We start from the raw sequence: 23,686 nt of genomic DNA on the forward strand, positions 1-23,686 counted from the left end.
AAGCCCATTCCTAGTGGGCTGCGGGCTCATTCAGTTGGAGCTTCGTGGGCCATTCGGCATCAGGCTTCAGTGGAACAGGTGTGTAAGGCTGCGACCTGGTCTAGCCTACATACGTTTTCAAAGCATTACAGAGTCCATACCCAGGTTTCAACTGAGGCAAATCTGGGTAGGAAAATTCTGCAAACGGCAGTAGAGCACCTCTCTCAGTAGGCACTCCAGGCTGTCTGGGACTGGTTCCTAGTCCTTGGGTTGTGTTGTCTTCTTTTATGTTTCCCACCCATGGACTGCTTTAGGACGTCTCATGGTCCTTTGTCCCCCAATGAGGCGTCAGAGAAAAACGGATTTTTGTGTACTCACCGTAAAATCGTTTTCTCTTAGCCATCATTGGGGGACACAGCACCCACCCTGTTGCCCTGTTGGTCCTTGTTTCTCTCAGTACCTTCTTTGGTTATGACTCTTTTTTTTTTTCTCATGTTCCTCTGTTGAAGTAAGTTTTTACTGGTTTTTTCTCCTACTGCTTGTGTACTAAAACTGAGCTTGCCTGGCCCGGCCAGGGGGTGTATACTGCAGAGGAGGAGCTATGCTTTTGCATCTACTTAGTGTCCTCCTATGGATAGGCAGCATAACACCCATGGTCCTGTGTCCCCCAATGATGGCTAAGAGAAAACGATTTTACGGGGAGTACACAAAAATCCGGGTTTTTTTTAAGGTTTTTTGTTTTTTTTTTTTAATTTTATTGTTGTGTGGTAAATAAGTGTCTAGGTGAGGCTTGTTCCACACAAAAACATCTACCTGTCTAGTTTATCTACCCACATGTGATTAGAGGGAATTTACCAGTAAGATCCACCTTCCTAAGCTGTATATATTGGCAAAATGTCACACCAGTGACTGTTTGATGGTTGGGGTAGTGGGCACCTGAGCTGTCCCTCTAGCTAGAGATCCCTAGCCTAATTCCTGTCCCCCAAGATTACCCCTGAAAGTGGAGATACCTGGGTGTTGTACCTTTCTAAGCTGTTGGAAACGACTCACCTAGATGTCCCCCCTCGCCACTCACCCTTTCCCAAAAGAAGTGAAGGAACAGGAGATCAAGGAAACACACAGGGAACTCAGACAAGACATCAAATATACAATGGCTCCAAGATCTTCTCCAGAAGATAGCTAGCTGATACTAAAGGAATGACACCTCTGCTTAACAGAAAGTAACTCCTCTACTGTGGTGAGAATAGAAATTCTATATCCAGCATGGAGTGAAGCTCGGGGAGAAGTAAATTTAGCGTAAGCATAAGCTGCAGCTGGGAGAAGGGCTTCGAAAATTCTCAGCCAGCAGTGAAGGGGTCATTAACCGTGTCATTATAGAAAGGAAAGTACATCGCGTGACAACAGTCAAGTAAGCTCTACAGAGGGCCTGCAATCGATGAATCGCTCAGAACTCTAGACCCCAGGACCCCAAGAGGTAACATCAGGTGGCTGCACATTCATGACAATCAGAAAGTTGAATCCAATGGCTTATTAAAGAGAAATATACATTATTCTTATATGTAGAAGAGCTGTTAGGGTCTATGGACTGGACACAGATCTCCCAGAGAATCTGCCTCATGAGATTATTTTAAATGAAAGACGGCGTAACCAGAGTGAAACCTGTAGATTAGGAAAGCAGCAGACTGTCAGTCATTACATGTCTCATACTAGTAACATCCCCTTTTATTTAATATAAGCTTTGGAGGAAGATATTCAGGGAGATTTTTTTTCCCGACCCATAGCCCATTTCCATATAAGATTTCTCTGGAGTAAGATATCAGATCGCAGATCTCAAGGTGATATTTTAGTCATCTTCCCATGACGTACATGCCCATATAGACACCTTAGAAGTGTTGATCCTACTGATAGATTTCCTTTAATGGAGAGGGCAAGATTTTTGCAACTTAAATAAATTGGTAATAATAGAATAGTTTAACTCTGACATAACACAGAGAATTCTGAATCAGTCTGACACGTGCTAAGTGTAAATGTGAATTTGGACGAAGTGCGCTGCAGTAGTTAGGAGCTCATTGCCCATCAGACTGTAAAATGATCTGTGGTCACAGGGTGTCTATCTCCGGTGTGTTCATGAGTTGCATGCAGCGCCAAGGTTATTTTTAATCCTTCAGTATGATACGCTCCTATTGCTGCGCTCCTGTCATCGTCTGAATCCCATTTTTGTTTATTTGCAGAGGCTGGATGGCTCAATAAAGGGAGAGCTTCGTAAGCAAGCACTGGACCACTTTAATGCCGAAGGCTCCGAGGTTAGAGAGTGTTTTTCTTATCCGAGATCTTACGGGTTTCTGTGCTGGATACATGGCAGCATTATGTAATACTTTGTTGGGCATCGTCTGTTTTGTGCTGCAGTAAGTTACCAGTGAAATCCCACAATGTAATAATAACAGTCTTACTTTAATATTTAGGATTTTTGTTTTTTGCTGTCTACACGTGCCGGTGGGCTTGGAATAAATTTGGCTTCTGCAGATACTGTAGTTATCTTCGACTCCGACTGGAATCCTCAAAATGACTTGCAGGCCCAGGCCCGAGCTCACAGGATCGGCCAGAAGAAACAGGTAGCAACCGGCCAGATTCTGCAAAAGCAGCCATGTTAATGTGTAATGTGCAATTACTTGACTAAAAAAAACAAAACATCCTGCAACAGATCTCACACACATAGACTAATAAGCTTAATGAAGTGAGGATCCTTCATTTTTTCCTAAATTTTAGGGGAAAAAAATGAATGAAAGACTATTCTAATAGTGTTATAAATGATTTGTCCACTAGAGGGCACTGACTATGTGGAGATGACATAGTCTGGTAGTTATTGTCAGAATCAGAGGTACCAGGAAAAACAAAATTTCAGCCAACAAAGGGAAAAATCAGTATATCAAAGAGTAATATAACTTAACATAAATATTCCCAAATAGTAGTGTATAATAGACCAATACATCAAAAGACAATCTCAAACCAAAGAAAATATCATTAAATAGCCATAAATTATTGTTTTATTAAATATATTAAAAAACATTTTTTTGACAAACCAAAACAATGAGTACACTATTTATGCCCCCCTCCTGCTGGTCTGAGGCGCCACTTTTTCTTAATGTTACTTGGTAAGCTGGTGGTCCATATGAATACATTATAAATAATATACTGATGAAATCACAAAGGTACATATAAGTGTAAGACCTAGAACCGACCTGTCTGCATGTTCCCCAGCTGCTGGAATAGCACCAGAGACCCGACGCACGCGTTTCGGTTTGGAAACCTTTGTCAGGGGGTGTGGCTGGGGAACATGCAGACAGGTCGGTTCTTTGCCGTACACTTATATGTACCTTTATGATTTCATCAGTATATATTATTTAGAATCTATTCATATGGACCACCAGCTTAACACATCACACTGTGAGACTTTCAACACCATGGACATTTCTATTCATAATTAAGTCCGTATCACAACTACAAAGAAAACCTGTCATATTAAACATGCAATCAAAAAGACTGCTGGAATACCATTGCAAATGTGAACAGGCTGCTAGCTAAAAAATACACAATTTATATGAAGTGAAAGCTGCACACCAAATTCAGAGAAATATGAATAAGCATAACTGCTCTATGATACATAAAGATATGATTTTTGATTGTTATGCAGTTTTTTTTCTGTCTGAGAACCCAGTCCCGCCCTTCAGCCATATTTATTAAATTTCCTATATAGCCAGGTCCCTGGCTTCCCATACACAAGCAGGTTTTATCCGCACATAGAAGTAACTTTTGGTTAGGGACCCATAAACACTAGCAGGTTTTAACCGCATATAGAGGTAACATTTGGTTAGGGACCCGATAAGTAAGAGATTACCGTGATGTGGTTATCGGACGCAGTAATGAATTGATCAATACATTAGCTAAATATCTCTTTTTTTAAAAAATAATCCCCAGCAGTCATGCAATGTCACATTTTTAATTTTTCATATAGCTAATTGTGTTTTTCATTTCTTTATGTATCATAGAGCAGTTATGCTTATTCATATTACTTTGAATTTGGTGTGCAGCTTTCACGTTAAACATGCAGTCCGATCTGTGCACAGCGTGGTAATAGAAAAGGTGAAGTTCATACATATTTTTAATATAAAAGATTCAGTATAACTTCTGTTTTATTCATTGAAATCCCTGGTGTTTACTTATGAGTCCAATTGGCGGGTCTACTCTGTGATGGACAGCTATCTCTGCATCCACAGTCATACAAGGAGAACTGTCAATCACCGAGTAGGACCGCCCACTGGACTCACATTCAAAATCAGGCATTTCACTGAACAAAAAGCAAGTTTTAGGCTGCTTTCACACATCCGGTTTTTGCTGTACGGCACAATCCGGCTCTTTGCAGAAAAAATGCAACCGTTTTTTTTTGCCACTGGTTGCGGTTTTTCCGCATAGACGTTCATTAGTGCCGGATTGTGCCGCATGGCCTTGCGTTCGGCCTGGTTTTTGCCGGATGCGGCATATTTAGCCCATGCGGCGGCCCGATGGAACGTTGCCTGGCACGTTTTTTTTTGTCCAGCAAAAAAAAAAAACGCATCCCGCCGATGCGCCGCTTTTTCCAATGCATGCCTATGAATGCCAGATGCGGCGCAATGCGGCAAAAACCGCATCCGGCCGCCGCATGTGGTTTTTTGCACTGCGCATGCACAGTAGCCTGCCGCAAGCGGCAAAAAACGGACGGGCCGCATGTAAAAATTTATGCAAAGGATCCGTTTTTTTCGCCACATCTGTTGCATAGGTTTTAGAGCTAGATTTAGCTGCACTGCTAAAACTGGATGTGTGAAAGCAGCCTTATTGAAACATTTCACCCCAAAAATGTACATCAAGGTAATCTTCTCCTACCGTTCTATACCATGCTTCCTGCAGATCAGCGTTATTTTTAACACAGAAGAAACCAAGCACTGAACATTATAGGGGACATAGCCCAAATAAAATATGTACCTTTAGTTTCCAAATCTATAGCTGTTTTTTTTTCTAGAAATCGTTCTTTCTCTGACGCCTCATTGGGAGACACAGGACCATGGGTGTTATGCTGCCTATCCATAGGAGGACACTAAGTAGATGCAAAAAGCATTAGCTCCTCCTCTGCAGTATACACCCCCTGGCCGAGCCAGGAAACCTCAGTTTTAGCTTAGTGTCTGTAGGAGGCACATCTTTCAAGGTTTTGTTATTTTTTGAGGGCGACGGTTTCCCTTAGGGACCGATCTCCCAATACCATCAACGGGCAGGAACGCGGAGTGTTGCCTCCACGAACCCCCTCCTGCGACGCTGGATCCTGGGCTGCCTTTTTTACTGGACGACGAGTCCCACAGACACCGATTTTCCAGAGCCCAGGGCAGAGGCACAATTCCTCAGCCCCTCTTTGCAGGCTCATTGCACCTGTGTGGCCGGACACAGCAGGCTGACTCTGCTATTTCCACTGCCTGGACTGAGGCAGTGTTAAGGTGAGATCCCCCTGACTGGTTTCCCAGACAAAGGGTGAAAGACGGTGCAGGGAAGGCTCCCAGGACTGCTGAATTTACAGTCTTTATTCCCACCATAGCTGCGTGCTGGCTGGAGGAGGGGAAAGTCCCATGCTGATTGCAGGGAATCCTGCAGAGATAATCTAACGGTCGCGGGGGGAGGACTCCCAGGGCTCATAAACTCAGTGTTTATTCCCTCTAGCTGTGTGCTGGCTGGAGGAGGGGGGAGTCCCTTGCTGATTGCAGGGACTCTTGCAGAGATAATCTACTGGTAGCTGTGTGCTGACTGGAGGGAGGGGGAGAAAAACTGTCACAGAGGCTCCCTTCCCGCCGTTTTTTACTGCCAACAGCAGGGGGACACACTGACTTCTTCTTGGCGCTCTTTTAGCGCTAAGCCCCGCCCCCCGCGGGCCGCGATAAACCCCGCCCCCAGGAAACTGCGCGAAGATTTCCACAGAGACTCCTTCCTGAGGACGCAGGGCCATCGGCTGATTCTGGTGAGGTACACCAAAGCAAATACAATCCGTGCTTCCCACTGCTTCACTTGTAGCTCTGCATATCATTGCTTCCCCTCCTGGCATACTCCTATTAGGAACATGCAGAACTCTAAGGGTACTAAGAGTGCTAAGGCTCACATAGTCTATTATTCAGCCTGCACTGCCTGCCACGCTGAGCTACCACCTAAACACACCTCTTCTCTCTGTGAGTCCTGTGCCCCTATAGCCCCCCAAGACCCCCCCGCCACCACCGCCGCAACCGTCAGCCCAGAGCCTAGGGCTCCCAGCCCACCGGAATGGGCACAGGTTCTGTCCCAATCCATGGAAAAACTGTCACAGAACCTGGTGCTGGCTATGCAATTTCGTCCTCCACACCCTTCTGGGCCCCTGGACGGAACGCAGCCTGAGGATACCCCTATGGAGGATTCTTCTGAGGTAATCCGGGCCCATGCTTCACCGGTTGCAGGGATCAGGAAAAGAGCACACTGCTGAGTGTCTCCAACACTCTCTCATGAGCCCCATGGCTCTCCCTCGGGAGCACACAGGGCAGGCTCTCTCACACGCTCCACGGCTTCTGAAGAGCTGGAGGAGGGAGAATGCTGTTTGTACCAGGATGATTCCTTGGTTTCACCCTCCCCAGATGATCAAACTGCAATAGACTCCCTTATAGCAGCAATCAACCAAACTCTGCATGTGGAGGATCCCCCATCCACTACCACTGACCATGTGGTCTCCTTTAAAAGGGCAAGGAAACCCCAAAAGGTTTTCGCTGATCACCCAGAGTTTCAGGATATCCTCACAAAGCAAAGGGAGAAGCCTGACAGGCGCTTCGGTAACCGTAAACTCATGGAGTCCCGGTACCCTTTTGCCTCACCTGCCCCCAAGGGCTGGGCCGATCCGCCCTACCACAAAAACGCTCCTGTCTTTACCCGATGGTTCCTCCATCAAGGACCCGACAGACAGACAGGTGGAGCACCTCGCCCGCTCTGCCTTTTGAGGCTGCGGGTTCCTCCCTCTCGCCTTCCTTTGCCTCTGTGTGGGTCGCAAAGGCGATCTCGGTCTGGGCAGAATCCCTTAACACTTCGCTTGAAGAATCCCAGTTCCCTCATACCGTCACAGAGGTAACGGCTCAAATTGCCGCTGCGGCGGAGTACCTCATGCAGGCCTCCATTGATGCTGCTACCTGCGCAGCTTTTGCCGCCTCAAATACCATAGCCATCCGTAGAGCTCTCTGGCTCCGACAATGGCGAGCGGACTCTGCTTCCACGAAGTCTCACACAGGCCTTCCCTTTTTTCCTGACCGATTGTTTGGCGAACGTCTGGACAAGCTCATTTCTGGCGCCACGGGAGGAAAAAGTACCTCCCTTCCCCAGCTGAAGCCCAGGACGACCTTCACCAGACGTCCACAGTCCTCGTTCCGCTCCTTTCAGAACTCATTTGGTTGGTCGACATCCCGCTCTGCCCCCGCCACTAGCCGCGGACTACGCAGGGACCGACCGACCTCAGCTCTCCCCGAAACCCACTTCGTCATGGCAGCCTAGACCGAAACAGTCCAGAACTAGGGAGACTCATCCACAACGTTTTCCCCCTCATGACTCCTTTGGCGCCCCGGAAAACACACTCATTGTAGGAGGTCGACTGCGGCTCTTTCAACACATCTGGGCTGCCGCCTCAGACGACAAATGGGTGCAAGACCTTGTGTCTTCCGGTTACCACATAGCATTTCAGACTAGACCCCCGAGTCGGTTCCTTCTCTCAAACCCCCCAAAGACTCGAAAACGACGCAAGGCCTTTTCTTTGTCGCTCCATTGGGAGACCCAGACAATTTGGGTGTATAGCTTCTGCTTCCGGAGGCCACACAAAGTATTACACTTTAAAAAGTGTAACCCCTCCCCTCTGCCTATACACCCTCCCGTGGATCACGGGCTCCTCAGTTTTTATGCTTTGTGTGGAAGGAGGCACACATCCACTCATGCATTCTCATACTTAGTTATGTCAGTTGGAAGAAAAGAGGACCCCCACGGGGTCCCCGGCATGTTCCCTTCTCACCCCACTATGTCGGCGGTGTTGTTAAGGTTGAGGTACCCATTGCGGGTACGGAGGCTGGAGCCACATGCCGTCTCCTTCACCATCCCTTATGCGGCTCTGGGAGAAGTGGGGTCCTGAGCGGTCATCCATTTGCTGGGACCGTGCTCCATCCGCAGCCCCTGGTGGAACCTGCCGGACCGGATCCTCTTCAACCTCAGGGACCGGGCCCTGCAACTTAAAGGTACTCTGTGTCCCCATAGGGGACTGTGCAGGGAGCGCACCTTCTTCCCGGAAGCCGCGGTAGTGTGAAATTGAGGAGGCCGGTGGACTTCCGCGCCGACCGTGCCTGCTTGTCGGGCGCGGCCTCAAATTTAGTCCCCGGCTTCACCGCGGCCTAGTCGCGAAAATCCCGCCCCCGGGCCTGCCTGTCAGGGGTAAGGGCGGGATTACCGACATGACGTCGGATGTGAGGGCTGGAGCATCCTGCATGTCTTCCTCCCCCCTCACTGACCACTGTGGGGAACCCAGATTCCCGCTCTTTGCTGGCGCCGCCCTCGGCCCCACTCCTCCCCTGAGAGCTCCGGCGGCCATTTTCTGGCTTTCTGCCGGTGGATGCTTCAGTGAACAGCTCTGCAGCTCCGGGGGATCCACGGCAGGGAATCTGGAGGACACACTCCGCTCGTTAGCGGTCGGTAAGCCACACCGGTCACCCGGTGCTGGTCCCCCTAGGGTGCCGGAATAGATACATATATATATAATAGATATATATATATATATATATATCTGTTCGGTCAGGCTGTATACCCTTTTCCCATATACTCTCAGTGGTCACTCTCCTAGGAGACAACAGCATGTCGTCCACAAGGAGCAAAGCTACTAAGGCACAGGTTTTTTTCGCGGCCTGTACCTCTTGTGGGGCTATGTTACCTGCGGGTTCCACCTACCCTCACTGTGAGCAATGCTCGACTCCTGCCTCGCTTGCTCAGCCGGAGCCTCGGGCACTGGTGGGCCCCTCGGCTCATGTAGACCCCCCTGCTCCCCCTGAGCAGGCTGCAGGGACAGAGTCACCGGTGTTGGCCTCTTTTGCTGAGAAACTCTCTGTCACTTTCTCAATCCATTGCACTGTCTATGGACAAATGGTCTTCTAAACTCCTTGAGGCATTGCAGTCCAGACCGGACCTTCCACAGGCCCCGGCCCCTGTTAGCTCGTCTCCTCCAGGCCCCTCTCGGTCCGCGCCACAGCGCGCTCCCAGGTTGGCCCCTAGGTCTCAGGCGGAGGACTCCTGCCCGGACCGCAGTCCCAGACCGGCTAAGCAGTCTCGCTGGGACTCTTCCCCGACTTCCTCACGCTGCTCGGGATCCCAGCTTGAGGACTCTCTGGAAGACGAGGCGGACGTGGGAGCTCAGGGCTCTGACCCTGACTTCGCCCTTAACCTTGATACACCTGAGGGGGACGCCTTAGTAAATGATCTTATCTCGTCCATCAACCAGGTGTTGGATCTCTCTCCCCCGCCTCCTCCTGTAGAGGAGTCAGCGTCTCAGCAGGAGAAACACCAGTTTCGGTTCCCCAAACGTACGCGCAATACGTTTTTTGATCACTCTAACTTCAGTGATGCTGTCCAGAAGCCCAGAGCGGTCCCGGACAAGCGCTTTGCTAAACGTCACACTGACACGCGTTACCCCTTTCCATCTGAAGTCGTTAAGGGTTGGGCTCACTGTCCCAAGGTGGATCCTCCAGTCTCCAGATTGGCTGCTAGGTCCGTGGTGTCTGTTGCAGATGGCTCATCCCTGAAGGATGCCACTGACAGACAGATAGAGCTCTTGGTGAAGTCCATCTATGAGGCCACGGGCGCGTCTTTCGCCCCGGCCTTTGCAGCCGTGTGGGCTCTCCAAGCAATCTCGGCTTGTCTGACTGAGATTAATGCTGTCACACGGAATTCTGCTCCACATGTTTCGTCTTTGACCTCTCAGGCGTCAACCTTTTCGTCCTACGCCATGAACGCCGTCCTGGACTCCACTAGCCGTACGGCGGTAGCCTCTGCTAACTCCGTGGCAGTCCGCAGGGCCATGTGGCTGCGCGAATGGAAAGCAGACTCGGCTTCCAAGAGGTTCTTAACCGGTTTGCCCTTTGCTGGCGACCGTTTGTTTGGCGAACGATTGGATGAGATTATTAAGGAATCCAAGAGAAAGGAATCCTCCTTACCCCAGTCCAAACCTAAGAGACCTCAGGAGAGAAAAATCCATTCGAGGTTTCGGTCCTTTCGTCCCTCCGCCAAGCCCCAATCCTCTTCGTCCAACAGGCCGGAGAAAGGCCAGAGGAACTCCTATGCGTCCAAGTCACGCCCCCAAAAGGCCGCAGGAGGCACTGCCTCCATGACGGCCTCTTCATGACTCTCGGCCTCCCCTAGCCGCATCCTCGGTCGGTGGCAGGCTCTCCCGCTTTGGCGACGCCTGGTGGCCACATGTTCAAGACCGATGGGTGAGAGACATTCTGTCTCATGGTTACAGGATAGAGTTCAGCTCTCGTCCTGCGGCTCGTTTCTTCAGAACCTCTCCGCCCCCCGCTCAGGCCGACACACTTTTTCAGGCAGTGGACGCTCTAAAGATAGGAGTTGTGATCCCCGTTCCCCTTCAGGAACGTGGTCGCGGATTTTACTCCAACTTGTTCGTGGTGCCAAAAAAGGACGGGTCATTCCGTCCCGTTCTGGATGATGTCACAAGGAGACTTCCTAGCATCGATCGACATCAAGGATGCTTATCTCCATGTACCGATCGCACCCGAACATCAGCGTTTCCTGAGTTTCGCCATCGGGGACGAACACCTTCAGTTCGTGGCATTGCCTTTCGGCCTGGCGACAGCCCCACGGGTTTTCACCAAAGTCATGGCATCCGTCGTGGCGGTCCTGCACTCTCTAGGCCACTCGGTTATCCCCTACTTGGACGATCTCCTAGTCAGGGCCCCTTCTCGGGTGGCGTGTCAACAAAGTCTAACCATCGCTCTGGCGACTCTCCAGCAGTTCGGGTGGATCATCAACTTCCCGAAATCCAAGTTGACACCGACCCAATCACTGACTTACCTAGGGATGGAGTTTCATACCCAGCAAGCGTTAGTCAAGCTACCGAGCGACAAACAGCTTTCTCTGCAGGCAGGGGTGCAATCACTTCTTCGGAGTCAGTCACACCCCTTAAGGCGCCTCATGCACTTCCTGGGGAAGATGGTGGCAGCTATAGAGGCAGTCCCGTTCGCGCAATTCCATCTACGGCCACTCCAATTGGACATTCTCCGCAAATGGGACAAGAGTGCGGCTTCCCTCGACAAGAACGTCTCTCTTTCCCTTGCAACCAAAACATCACTTCAGTGGTGGCTCCTACCCACTTCTCTGTCGCGGGGAAAATCCTTCCTACCCCCAACCTGGGCTGTGGTCACCACGGACGCGAGCCTGTCAGGTTGGGGAGCGGTTTTTCTCCACCACAGGGCTCAAGGAACCTGGACTCCGATAGAATCATCCCTTCAGATCAATATCCTGGAGATAAGGGCAGTATATCTAGCCCTATTGGCTTTCCATCGGTGGCTGGAGGGCAGGCAGATCCGTATCCAGTCGGACAACGCCACTGCCGTCGCCTACATCAACCACCAAGGCGGCACTCGCAGTCGTCAAGCCTTCCAGGAAGTCCGACGGATTCTGCAGTGGGTGGAAGCCACAGGCTCCACCATCTCCGCAGTTCACATCCCGGGCGTAGAAAACTGGGAAGCAGATTTTCTCAGTCGTCAGGGCATGGACGCGGGGGAATGGTCTCTGCACCCAGACGTGTTTCGAGAGATCTGTCGCCGCTGGGGAACGCCGGACGTCGATCTCATGGCGTCACGGCACAACAACAAGGTCCCGGCCTTCATGGCACGGTCTCAGGATCACAGAGCTCTGGCGGCGGACACATTAGTCCAGGATTGGTCGCAGTTTCGACTGCCTTATGTGTTTCCCCCTCTGGCGATGCTGCCCAGAGTACTACGCAAGATCAGGTCCGACTGCCGTCGCGCCATTCTCGTCACTCCAGACTGGCCGAGGCTGTCGTGGTATCCGGATCTGTGGCATCTCACGGTGGGTCAACCGTGGGCACTTCCAGACCGCCCAGACTTGCTGTCACAAGGCCCGTTTTTCCATCTGAATTCTGTGGCCCTCAACCTGACTGTGTGGCCATTGAGTCCTGGCTCCTAGCGTCTTCAGGGTTATCTCAGGATGCCATTGCCACCATGAGACAGGCCAGGAAGCCAAGGTCCGCCAAGATCTATTACAGGTCTTGGCAAATCTTCCTATCCTGGTGCGCTAATAACGGTTTTCCTCCATGGCCGTTTGCCTTACCCACTTTTCTTTCATTCCTTCAATCCGGAATGGACAAGGGTTTGTCCCTCGGCTCTCTCAAGGGCCAAGTATCGGCGCTCTCCGTGTTTTTTCAAAAGCGTCTAGCCAGGCTTCCGCAGGTCCGCACGTTCCTGCAGGGGGTTTGCCATATGGTCCCACCTTACAAACGTCCGCTGGAACCCTGGGATCTTAACAGGGTTCTGACGGCTCTTCAAAAACCACCTTTCGAGCCGCTGCGGGATGTCTCTCTCTCACGCCTTTCGCAGAAGGTGGCCTTCCTAGTGGCAGTCACATCACTTCGGAGAGTGTCTGAGCTCGCAGCGCTGTCATGCAAAGCCCCCTTCCTAGTTTTTCACCAGGATAAGGTGGTTCTGCGTCCTGTCCCGGAATTTCTCCCTAAGGTGGTATCCCCTTTTCATCTCAATCAGGATATCTCCTTGCCTTCCATTTGCCCTAATCCAATTCACCAGTGTGAAAAGGATTTGCACTCTTTGGATCTTGTGAGAGCACTCCGGTTCTACGTGTCTCGCACGGCGCCCCTGCGCCGTTCAGATGCGCTCTTTGTCCTTGTCGCTGGCCAGCGTAAGGGCTCTCAGGCCTCCAAGTCAACCTTGGCTCGGTGGATCAAGGAACCGATTCTCGAGGCCTACCGTTCTTCCGGGCTTCCGCTCCCTTCAGGGCTGAAAGCCCATTCTACCAGAGCCGTGGGTGCGTCCTGGGAATTGCGGCCCCCGGGCGACGGCTCAGCAGGTGTGTCAGGCAGCTACGTGGTCTAGCCTGCATACTTTCACGAAGCACTATCAAGTGCATACCTATGCTTCGGCAGACGCCAGTCTAGGTAGGCGAATCCTTCAGGCGGCGGTTGCCCACCTGTAAGAGGGGGCCGTTTTCGGCTCTTTTTATCGAGGTATTCTTTTACCCACCCAGGGACTGCTCTTGGACGTCCCAATTGTCTGGGTCTCCCAATGGAGCGACAAAGAAGAAGGGAATTTTGTTTACTTACCGTAAATTCCTTTTCTTCTAGCTCCTATTGGGAGACCCAGCACCCGCCCCTGTGCCCTTCGGGCTGGTTGTTCTTTTGTGTACACATGTTGTTCATGTTGAATTGTTCTTTTGGTTCATGGTCTTCAGTTCTCCGAACATCCTTCGGATTGAATTTACCCTAGACCAATTTATAAGTTTTCTCCTTCCTGCTTTTGCACCAAAACTGAGGAGCCCGTGATCCAAGGGAGGGTGTATAGGCAGAGGGGAGGGGTTACACTTTTTAGGGTGTAATACTTTGTGTGGCCTCCGGAGGCAGAAGCTATACACCCAAATTGTCTGGGTCTCCCAATAGGAGCTAGAAGAAAAGGAATTTATGGCAAGTAAACAAAATTCCCTTTTTTCTCAGCAATCCACTTGCTCCAAACAGCAGGAGTGATAATACCCGTCCCGGACGACGAGAAGTTCAGGGGTTTTTATTCCAACCTCTTTGTGGTCCCCAAAAAGGATGGGTCAGTTCGACCCATCCTGGACCTCAAACACCTGAACAAACGTGCACGTACGGAGATTCAGAATGGAGTTCCTAAGGTCCATTATTGCATCCATGGTCAAAGGGGAATTCGTCGCCTCCATAGATATCAAGGACGCGTACCTGCACATACCCATCGCTCCAGATCACCAAAAATTCCTCCGCTTCGCAGTTCAGGACTCCCATTTTCAATTCGTAGCCCTACCCTTCGGCCTTGCCACCGCACCAAGGGTCTTCACCAAAGTCATGGCGGCCGCCATGAGCGTCCTTCACGCCAGGGGAGTAGTCGTTCTCCCTAACGTGGACGACCTCCTCATCAAGGCCTCCTCCTTCTGCGACTGCTCAACCAGCGTACAGATCACCGTGGACACCCTATGCCGCTTAGGGTGGCTACTGAATCTAGACAAATCATCCCCGGTCCCAGCACGATCCATCACCTTCCTGGGCATGTCCCTGGACACCCGTTGGGGCTTGATCTTTCTCCTTCAGGACAAGGCGATCGCTCTTCAACGAGCGGTACACTGCCTTCTACGTCCTCCGTCTCGCTCCATTCGATTCAGCATGAAGGTGCTCGGCAGGATGGTGGCGGCTATGCAGGCAGTAACTTTTGCTCAACTGCACCTCCGCCCACTACAGCTAGCCCTTCTAGCGGCCTGGGACAAGAGCCCCTTCTCCCTGGACAAACATCTTTACCTGATGTCTTCAGTCAGGTATGGACTCCGCTGGTGGCTTCGGTCCTCATCCCTATCGAAGGGGAGATCTTTTCTCCCAGTGAATTGGCTGGTCCTGACCACGGACGCCAGCCTCCTAGGCTGGGGAGAAGTGTACTGGCACCACACTGCTCAAGGACGTTGGACGTCCCAGGAGTCTTCCCTACCGATAAATATCCTTGAAATCTGCGCGATCTTCCTCGCGCTCAGGGCGTTCTGCCCTCTGTTAGCGGGTCGTCAGATTCGAGTCCAATCGGACAATTCGACAGCTGTAGCCTATATCAATCGGCAGGGGGGGCACCCGCAGCAAAGCGGCTTATCTCGAGGCCCACAAGATCCTCAGCTGGGCCGAATCGACGGGGTCAGTGATATCAGCGGTACACATACCGGGGGTAGAGAACTGGGCAGCAGACTTTCTAAGTCGCCAAAGCCTGGCCGCCAGAGAATGGTCTCTCCACCAAGAAGTGTTTCTACACATCTGCACTCGCTGGGGCACACCAGACGTGGATCTAATGGCCTCAAGGTTGAACGCAAAGGTACCCGCGTTCATAGCCAGGTCACGCGACCCGCTGTCCATCGGCGCGGATGCTCTAGTCTGCTCCTAGCACCACTTCCGCCTGCCTTACATATTTCCACCTCTACCCCTGCTGCCGCGGGTAATCAGGAAGATCAAGGCAGAGGGAGTCCCGGTGATACTGATAGCACCGGACTGGCCCAGGCGCGCCTGGTACGCCGAATTAGTACAAATGCTCGCAGACGTACCGTGGCGCCTTCCAGACATCCCAGACTTGCTGACCCAAGGGCCCATTTCCCATCAGAACTCCAGAGCCCTGAAGCTGACGGCATGGCCATTGAGACCTGGGTATTAACAAGAGCGAGATTCTCCCCCGCGGTTATCTCCACCATGATCAGCGCCCGAAAGCCTGCTTCATCCCGCATTTACCACAGTACGTGGAAAATCTTCTTTTCATGGTGCAGGGAAACTAACGTCCAGCCTATTCCTCTGGCCATCCCCAAAATTCTCGACTTTCTGCAGTCTGGCTTGCAAGCGGGGTTGGCTCTCAGTTCCCTTAAAGGGTAGGTCTCAGCGCTCTCAATCTTCTACCAACGCCGCCTGGCTCAAAAACCGCAAGTCAAGACCTTCCTCCAGGGCGTTTCCCATCTAGTTCCCCCGTACAAACGGCCGCTGGACCCATGGGACCTCAATCTCGTTCTGGATGGTCTCCAGAGGTCTCCCTTTGAACCTTTCAAGGAATCCTCCCTTGCTCTTTTGTCCTGGAAGGTAACATTCCTGGTGGCAATTACGTCCATCAGACGGGTTTCGGAGCTGGCAGCACTCTCTTGCCGTGAGCCTTTTCTGCTCTTTCACCAGGACAAGGTGGTTCTGCGCCCCCTTCCGGATTTTCTTCCAAAGGTTCCTACCCCGTTTCATTTGAACGAGGACATTGTTCTGCCTTCCTTTTGTCCACACCCAGTTCATAGGGTGGAAAGGTCTCTGCATTCGTTAGACCTCGTCAGAGCTCTCAGATATTACATATCCAGGACAGCCCCCTTTAGGAAAACGGACTCTTTGTTCGTCATTCCTGAGGGGCCTAAGAAGGGACAGGCAGCTTCAAAGGCAACTCTGGCTCACTGGATTCGCTCTGCGATCCAGGAAGTCTACCGCTTGCAACTCAAGCCCATTCCTAGTGGGTTGCGGGCTCATTCCACGCGAGCAGTTGGCGCTTCATGGGCCATTCGGCATCAAGCTTCAGTGGAACAGGTGTGTAAGGCTGCGACCTGTTCTAGCCTACATACTTTTTCAAAGCATTACAGAGTCCATACCCAGGTTTCAGCTGAGGCAAATCTGGGTAGGAAAATTCTGCAAACGGCAGTAGAGCACCTCTCTCAGTAGGCGCTCCAGGCTGTCTGGGACTGGTTCCTAGTCCTTGGGTTGTGTTGTCTTCTTTTATTTTTTTTCCACCCATGGACTGCTTTAGGACGTCCCATGGTCCTGTGTCCCCCAATGAGGCGTCAGAGAAAAACGGATTTTTGTGTACTCACCGTAAAATCGTTTTCTCTTAGCCATCATTGGGGGACACAGCACCCACCCTGTTGCCCTGTTGGGCCTTGGTTCTCTCAGTATCTTATTTGGTTATGCCTTTTTTTCTCATGTTCCTCTGTTGAGATAAGTTTTTACTGTTTTTTTTTTCTCCTACTGCTTGTGTACTAAAACTGAGCTTGCCTGGCCCGGCCAGGGGGTGTATGCTGCAGAGGAGGAGCTAATGCTTTGTGCATCTACTAAGTGTCCTCCTATGGATAGGCAGCATAACACCCATGGTCCTGTGTCCCCAAATGATGGCTAAGAGAAAACGATTTTACGGTGACTACACAAAAATCCGTTTTTTATTGAAATCTGCTAATAAGGTGCTATGTGCACTCTGTGTGCGGCTAAGTTCAGTGCACCTTCCCACCCACTTGTATTTTGTTTTTTTTATTTATTTCTGCTGCTGCTACTGTATCAGCTGTCAATCAAGGATGACAAGGGCTGAGAGACCTATGTACCCTGTGGGTGGCAAAGGGGGAGATTTGTCAAAACAATGAAGCACACATTTACACCACCAATAAATAATAGTATATAAATTGTAAAGGGTGTGTATATGTGTCAGACAATACAATAGACCCTCGCCAAAAATACGAGCAAACAAAAGGAGGAAAAAACGAGATAAGGTCTAAAATATATATATATTACTTTTTTCCATGCACCCCCTGTGTGTTTTTTGTATTTCTGTTTTCCACTGTACCTAATATTTTTCAGTTCTGTTCATATTACTTATTATGAATAAAATTCCATTATAAATATGTGTATATATATATATATATATATATATATATATGTGTGTATATATATATATATATATATATATATATACTAGAAGGTGGCCCGATTCTACGCATCGGGTATTCTAGAATTTACGTATTGTGTAGTTAATGTATGATTTTTGTTGATATATGATATACATATCATACATGATATATGATAGATATATGATATATAGAGAGAGAGATATATAGATATATATATATACAGATGTTGTTGTGTGTAGTTACCAAGTGTTTGTGTAGGCCCTGTACATGTTCTGGGTGTGGCGGGGGGTGAGCGGTGGTTGTGTGTTGCGTTGTTTGTGGAGCGCTGTGTGTCTGTAGCGTTGTGTGTGTGTGTTGCGCGGTTTGTGTGGGGTGTGTGTTTTGGTGGGAGGTATGTTTTGTGCAATGTGTGTGTTGTGCGGTATGTGCGTATATTTGTGTGTGTTGCGGTGTTTGTGTGTTGGGTGTTGTGTGTGTGCGGCGTTGTCTGTGTGTGTGGGTGTCTGTGTAGGGCGGTGTTAGAGGTTCCCAGTGTGTGTGTGGTGTGTGTGTGTGTGTGTGTGTGTGTTTTGGGGGAAGGTGTGCACCCCCCATCGTGCTCCATCCCCCATGCTGCGCACCCCCCATCGTGCTCCATCCCCCATGCTGCGCACTCCCCATCGTGCTCCATCCCCCATGCTGCGCACTCCCCATCGTGCTCCATCCCCCATGCTGCGCACTCCCCATCGTGCTCCATCCCCCATGCTGCGCATTCCCCATCGTGCTCCATCCCCCATGCTGCCATTCCCCATCGTGCTCCATCCCCCATGCTGCGCACTCCCAAACGTGCTCCATCCCCCATGCTGCGCGTTCCCCATCATGCTCCATCCCCCATGCTGCGCACTCCCAAACGTGCTCCATCCCCCATGCTGCGCACTCCCCATCGTGCTCTATCCCCCATGCTGCGCACTCCCAAACGTGCTCCATCCCCCATGCTGCGCACACCCCATCGTGCTCCATCCCCCATGCTGCGCACTCCCCATCGTGCTCCATCCCCCATGCTGCGGACTCCCCATCGTGCTCCATCCCCCATGCTGCGCACCCCCCATCGTGCTCCATCCCCCATGCTGCGCACTCCCCATCGTGCTCCATCCCCCATGCTGTGCACCCCCCATCGTGCTCCACAGTCACACATAAGACAGTATACACGCACACATCTGATCGCATACACTCACACACACACCCCACTTCTCCCTGTGCCCACCGGTGGCCGGTCCCAGCAGCTGTGCTGCACGCCGTGCTCCTCTGCCGACACTCACAGATCCGATCGCATACACTCACACACACACACACACACACTCACACATCAGAACACACTCACACACATCCGATCGCATACACTCACACACACACTGACGATATTGCACATACGCGCTCACACAATCACAACATCCGGAGATACCACATGCTTCCGACCATGTGATCCTCCGGCAGGTCCTGGAAGGTCACTGCACGCACAGTATCGCTGCCGAGAAGCAAGCGATATCATGGGATGTTGTGAGTGTGTGGATGCGATCTGATATGGGTGTGAGGTGTGTGTGAGAGTGAGTGTGATCTGTAGTGTGTGTGTGTGTTTGTGTGTGCGTGTGTGTGTGTTCCGCCGCTGCAGGACCTTGATGCGCTCACCTGGGAGCCGGTGTACGCTTGTAACCATGCTTCACAATATTACATGGTTACCAGTGTACCCCACCCCCCGGTCGCACGGGAGCCCACACCAGCGTACGCCGGCAACCCCAGCAATGCGAGGGTATGTGTCGGCTGGGTTGGCGGCATACGCTGATGTGGGCTCCCGGGGGTACAGCACTCACCTGGGAGTCGGGGCTCCGTGTCGTTTCGGGGAATGCGTGCAGGGGGCGGGGCCAGAGCGAGCGTGCAATGCGTGAGGGGGCGGGGCGTGGCCGAGTTGCCAATGCGTGCAGGGGGCCGAGGCGAGAGGCCAATCCGTGTGGGGGGCGGAGCCTGGGCGAGCGGCCATTCCGTGCGGGGGGGCGGAGGCGAGGCGAACGGCCAATCCGTGCGGCTGGGCGGAGCCGAGGCGAGCTACCAATGAGACGCTTGTCGCGGTAAGGACAGAATTTTGGAGCAAGACAGACAGAATAAGGCAATTATATATATAGATGATTAATATGTTATTGCACATTTTTCAGATTATTGCCCACTATTCAAATCAACACGGTGCAGCCCGACTGAAGTTATTACACATACCGTACATGAAATGGGTTCAAGGCAGCATCAGATAGGGCCTATTGCACATGAGCAGGCGCTGTAGGGTAGCGCAATGCAGCAGAGTTCAGGACCATTGCACATAAATAAGTGCTTTAGAATAGCACAATGCAGCTTAAGCAGGGCATTTGCATAGAAAAATTATGATATACAATGAGCACAAAGGACTATACACCTTACATGTAGTTCGACACCGGAGTCCATGCTGGACACCTACTTTGACTTGCGTTTCGCCGCACCTTCATCAGGGGTGTGCCTAATATTTTTCAGTTCTATTCATATTATTTATTATCAATAAAATTCAATTATTTTAGACCTTCTCTCAGTTTTAACCACCTGTAGGTGGGATAGGTGGGAAGTGGCTCTGAACTGTGGCGCAATATCCATAATGCACCACGCACCTCGTTGGCATATTTTAATGCCGATTTTTGGCAAATGTGGATATGGAATTGGATACTACAGATACAGTTATTATTAGTCCTTTGAACCATAGAAGGTGCTGTGTTTCATGTGAATAGTCATTTTGTGCAGACAGACTCCCTTTAACATGTGGCAGCATTATAATAGTTATAATGCCCAGTTATTACTCAGGCTGGTAGATCGCAGTGCATGGGGCTGAATAATAGTAAATGGTATATCCCTATTTATCCCTATAGGTGCGGTCAGTGATTGATGTACACTGCCTGCAGGCTCTAAGGATCTTAGCGTATATAATATATAAAGCTGCCTATTCTCAATAGATCGCTGTATTTTCCCTTTACACCTTGGTGAATGCAGTGTGCTTGTGTTGTGTGTGGAACCGGCACCTACCCCATAATATTAGTTTAGCTAAGAATAAGGTCCAATTTAGATATTTTTAAAATGTCACTTAGCTTTACCTTTGGGGACTAACGACATGTAATACTCTTTCCCTGTAGGTGAATATTTACCGCCTTGTAACAAAGGGAACAGTAGAAGAAGAAATCATAGAAAGGGCAAAAAAAAAGATGGTTCTGGACCACCTTGTAATCCAACGTATGGACACCACCGGTCGGACAGTGCTGGAAAATAACTCTGGAAGTTCAAAGTGAGTACACCCAACCGCATGAAATCTGGTCGTCATTCTTTAATATCTTTCTGCGTGTGGCAGCCATTTATGTATCAGCCAGTAAATGACAGTGGTTCTCTGTTCTAGCTCCAACCCATTTAACAAGGAGGAGTTAGCTGCTATTCTCAAGTTTGGAGCAGCAGACCTCTTTAAGGAACCAGAAGGAGAGGAATCCGAACCCCAGGTTAGCGTTACTTACTGTTTGTGTTTCACGTAATTGGGCTGATAAACTCCATGTGTTTTGTAGTGATCCGTATACACGCCCAGTCAGAGTAGCACAAATATCCCCACAATTGTGCAGAGAGGTCCGGAAAGTCACCTGTAATCTGTAATGCGTGCTAACTTCTAGACTATCCGGAAATAATAAACTTTCCACAAATCCAAAGTATAATACAACAATTCCATTGAGACAAAAGTACAAAAAATGTTAGCCGTGGGATATAGATGCATAAATCCCTGTATGGCTATATTGCATATGTCCACACATCAAAATGTGTTTAAAGAGGAGGACAAAGTGGACAGATATGGCATACAAATTACAAATTTTATTAAATACATTTTAAAAAGGTTGCACACAAGAAAAGACAAACAGTAAGTGTGGGGACTGTAGTCTATACCACACTAAGTATACAAAGTGAGTCAAGATAATATGTAAATAGACAATACAATACACAAAAATTGTGTCCTGACAGTACAAATATATAGTTAATATACAGTACCAAGTGAATGGTGTAGCAGCAAATGGGGAAAACCAAGACCATATACATCAGTTAAGATTAGAAATGCAGATACAGATTCAACCCATATGCTTGTATTACCTTAGGTTATTGTGGTATAATACTGGTGGTACAGGGGAAGCCCCACAGAAATGCCTCGACGCGCGTTTCACGTGTTTGTTTGCTCGCTCGCTTTAAAGGGAGTGAGTTACTGATTTGCTGGTGCTAGAATGAAGTGAGCCTTCTTATATCGATAATCTAGTACTGTCAGAGTTGTGAAAATCAAGCATTTTTTTTTTTTACCAAGGTAAAACTAGTCCTATTCATAGATATAAATCGGCCAAACTTCACAAGACCAGCCTACTAATGTGCGTCCGAATTATCTTCCGATTACAGTTGAATAGTGAGAGGCTACCATCACCAGTCTGGAACCGTCATTTTTTTGTTTAATAGAACAGTTGACAGGCCCAGACTGATGACTTCTAAATATAATTTATTGTCAAAAGTGCTCAGATGTAGTCCTAAATGTAGAAAAAGTCAGACGCAACCTTCTGGGTTGTGGGATCCTGGCATGCATCAACAACCCTCTGCGGCCCACCTTCACTTTCTTAAGATCTTACACTTTGCACTGACCAGCGCTGCAGGGTACTAAGCTAAGCTGATGTCAAATGACAACATTAGAGCATTTACCGTTCACTAAGAGATCATGAGAGGGGTTACACAGAGGGTTTTGGATTCTCTTGTTTCTTTCCGGAGTCCCACAACCCAGAAGTTTGGACCCAACTTTGGCTAGGAAGTCTGGCCCTCGCAGGGGGCATTAGAGTGACTTTTGAGCACATTTGACAATAACTATTTAAAAAAATCGCCAGTCTACGGCTACCCACTGCTCTATTAAATAAAATGTGCCACCCCAGACTGGTCCTTTTTAGGTATGCAATTGATATAATAAGTCTACACGGGCCTGTTAAAATTCCATGTTTTTCTCATGTACAAAATCATATGAAGAACTTTTTTCCACCTTTAGGGCAGGGACATATGGCTGTAGATAATCTCATCCAAGAAAATCGTACCAATTTTGCAAATGACACTCTTATCAGAGTATGATCAGTGTCAGCATAGTGTTCTCTGATTCTCTTAGGTGAGAGAAATGGAGCACAGAGTAAGGAACAGATGGAGAACAAAATTTCCCCATCTTCTCCATTGTGTCAGTGCCTCATCGGAGTCCATTCCAATGTTTTCCACGCACTCATTGACCTGCATGGCCGAGTGTGACCCGAATATCAGATGCTGCCCAAAGGAAAAATCTAACGTGCTTGGTCCCATAGACCAGAGGTCCCCAACTCCAGTCCTCAAGGCCCACCAACAGTGCAGGTTTTTGGGATTTCCTTAGTATTGCACAGGTGTTAATGTAATTACCTGCCCAGGTGCTGGTTCCAACAGCAGTGCAATGCTAAGGAAATCCTGAAAACATGCACTGTTGGTGGGCCTTGAGGACTGGAGTTGGGGAACCCTGCCATAGACTAACATTAGTCTGAGCATAGTCCTCTATTTTGTCAGATCGTACTTGGATCAAACATATGAGTGCAGAGAGAGATCGCCGCCACCTTTGTGGATCTCACAGCCTATGCTGTGTGCTGCACTTTCCCCCTACCCCCCGCCGCTACCCTCTCTCCCCCTGCTGCCACTCCACCTATGCTGCCACTCCCCCCGCTCTCGTGTGCTCACCTTGGGCCTCTACTCCTAGCAGCTCAGTGGGGCACAGTATTCTGATGAGCACAGTATACAGTGGAGCATAGTATACTGAGGAGTGCGGTATACAACAGCGTGGTATACAGCGGGGCTCAGAATACAACTGTGCAACAGATTACAGCAAAGCACAATATATTGAGGAGCACGGTATACAGCGGTGCGAGGAATACAGCGAAGCGTGGTATACAGCAGAGTGTGGAATATAGCGAAGCGCAGTATATAGCAGGGGGCACGGTATAGAGTGGAGCGCAGTATACATTGGGGCGTAGTATACAGTGGCGCACTATGCCAGCGAACCTCGGTGATACTTTAGACATTAGGATCACTTTGCGTTCACCAACAAAATGGCTCTGCACTATGATCCTAAACTTCATCTTCCCTTATCCTTTTGGAAACACCCAGATTG

At 49.7% G+C, this 23,686-nt stretch overlaps 1 protein-coding gene across 3 annotated transcripts in view; it reads left to right on the forward strand.

Moving 5' to 3' along the window:
• The window catches only part of CHD2 (chromodomain helicase DNA binding protein 2), a 239,130-nt gene that overhangs the window by 149,029 nt on the left and 66,415 nt on the right, over window positions 1–23,686 (forward strand). For all 3 annotated transcript variants that reach the window (XM_075345973.1, XM_075345975.1, XM_075345974.1), the window contains exons 20-23: window positions 2,211–2,282; window positions 2,442–2,591; window positions 20,646–20,794; window positions 20,903–20,999. In XM_075345973.1, coding sequence (XP_075202088.1) covers window positions 2,211–2,282; window positions 2,442–2,591; window positions 20,646–20,794; window positions 20,903–20,999 — 468 coding nt within the window. The remainder of the gene's footprint in view (window positions 1–2,210; window positions 2,283–2,441; window positions 2,592–20,645; window positions 20,795–20,902; window positions 21,000–23,686) is intronic.

This window comes from Anomaloglossus baeobatrachus, chromosome 4, assembly GCF_048569485.1.
Source record: "Anomaloglossus baeobatrachus isolate aAnoBae1 chromosome 4, aAnoBae1.hap1, whole genome shotgun sequence".
Classification (NCBI taxonomy): Eukaryota; Metazoa; Chordata; class Amphibia; order Anura; family Aromobatidae; genus Anomaloglossus; species Anomaloglossus baeobatrachus.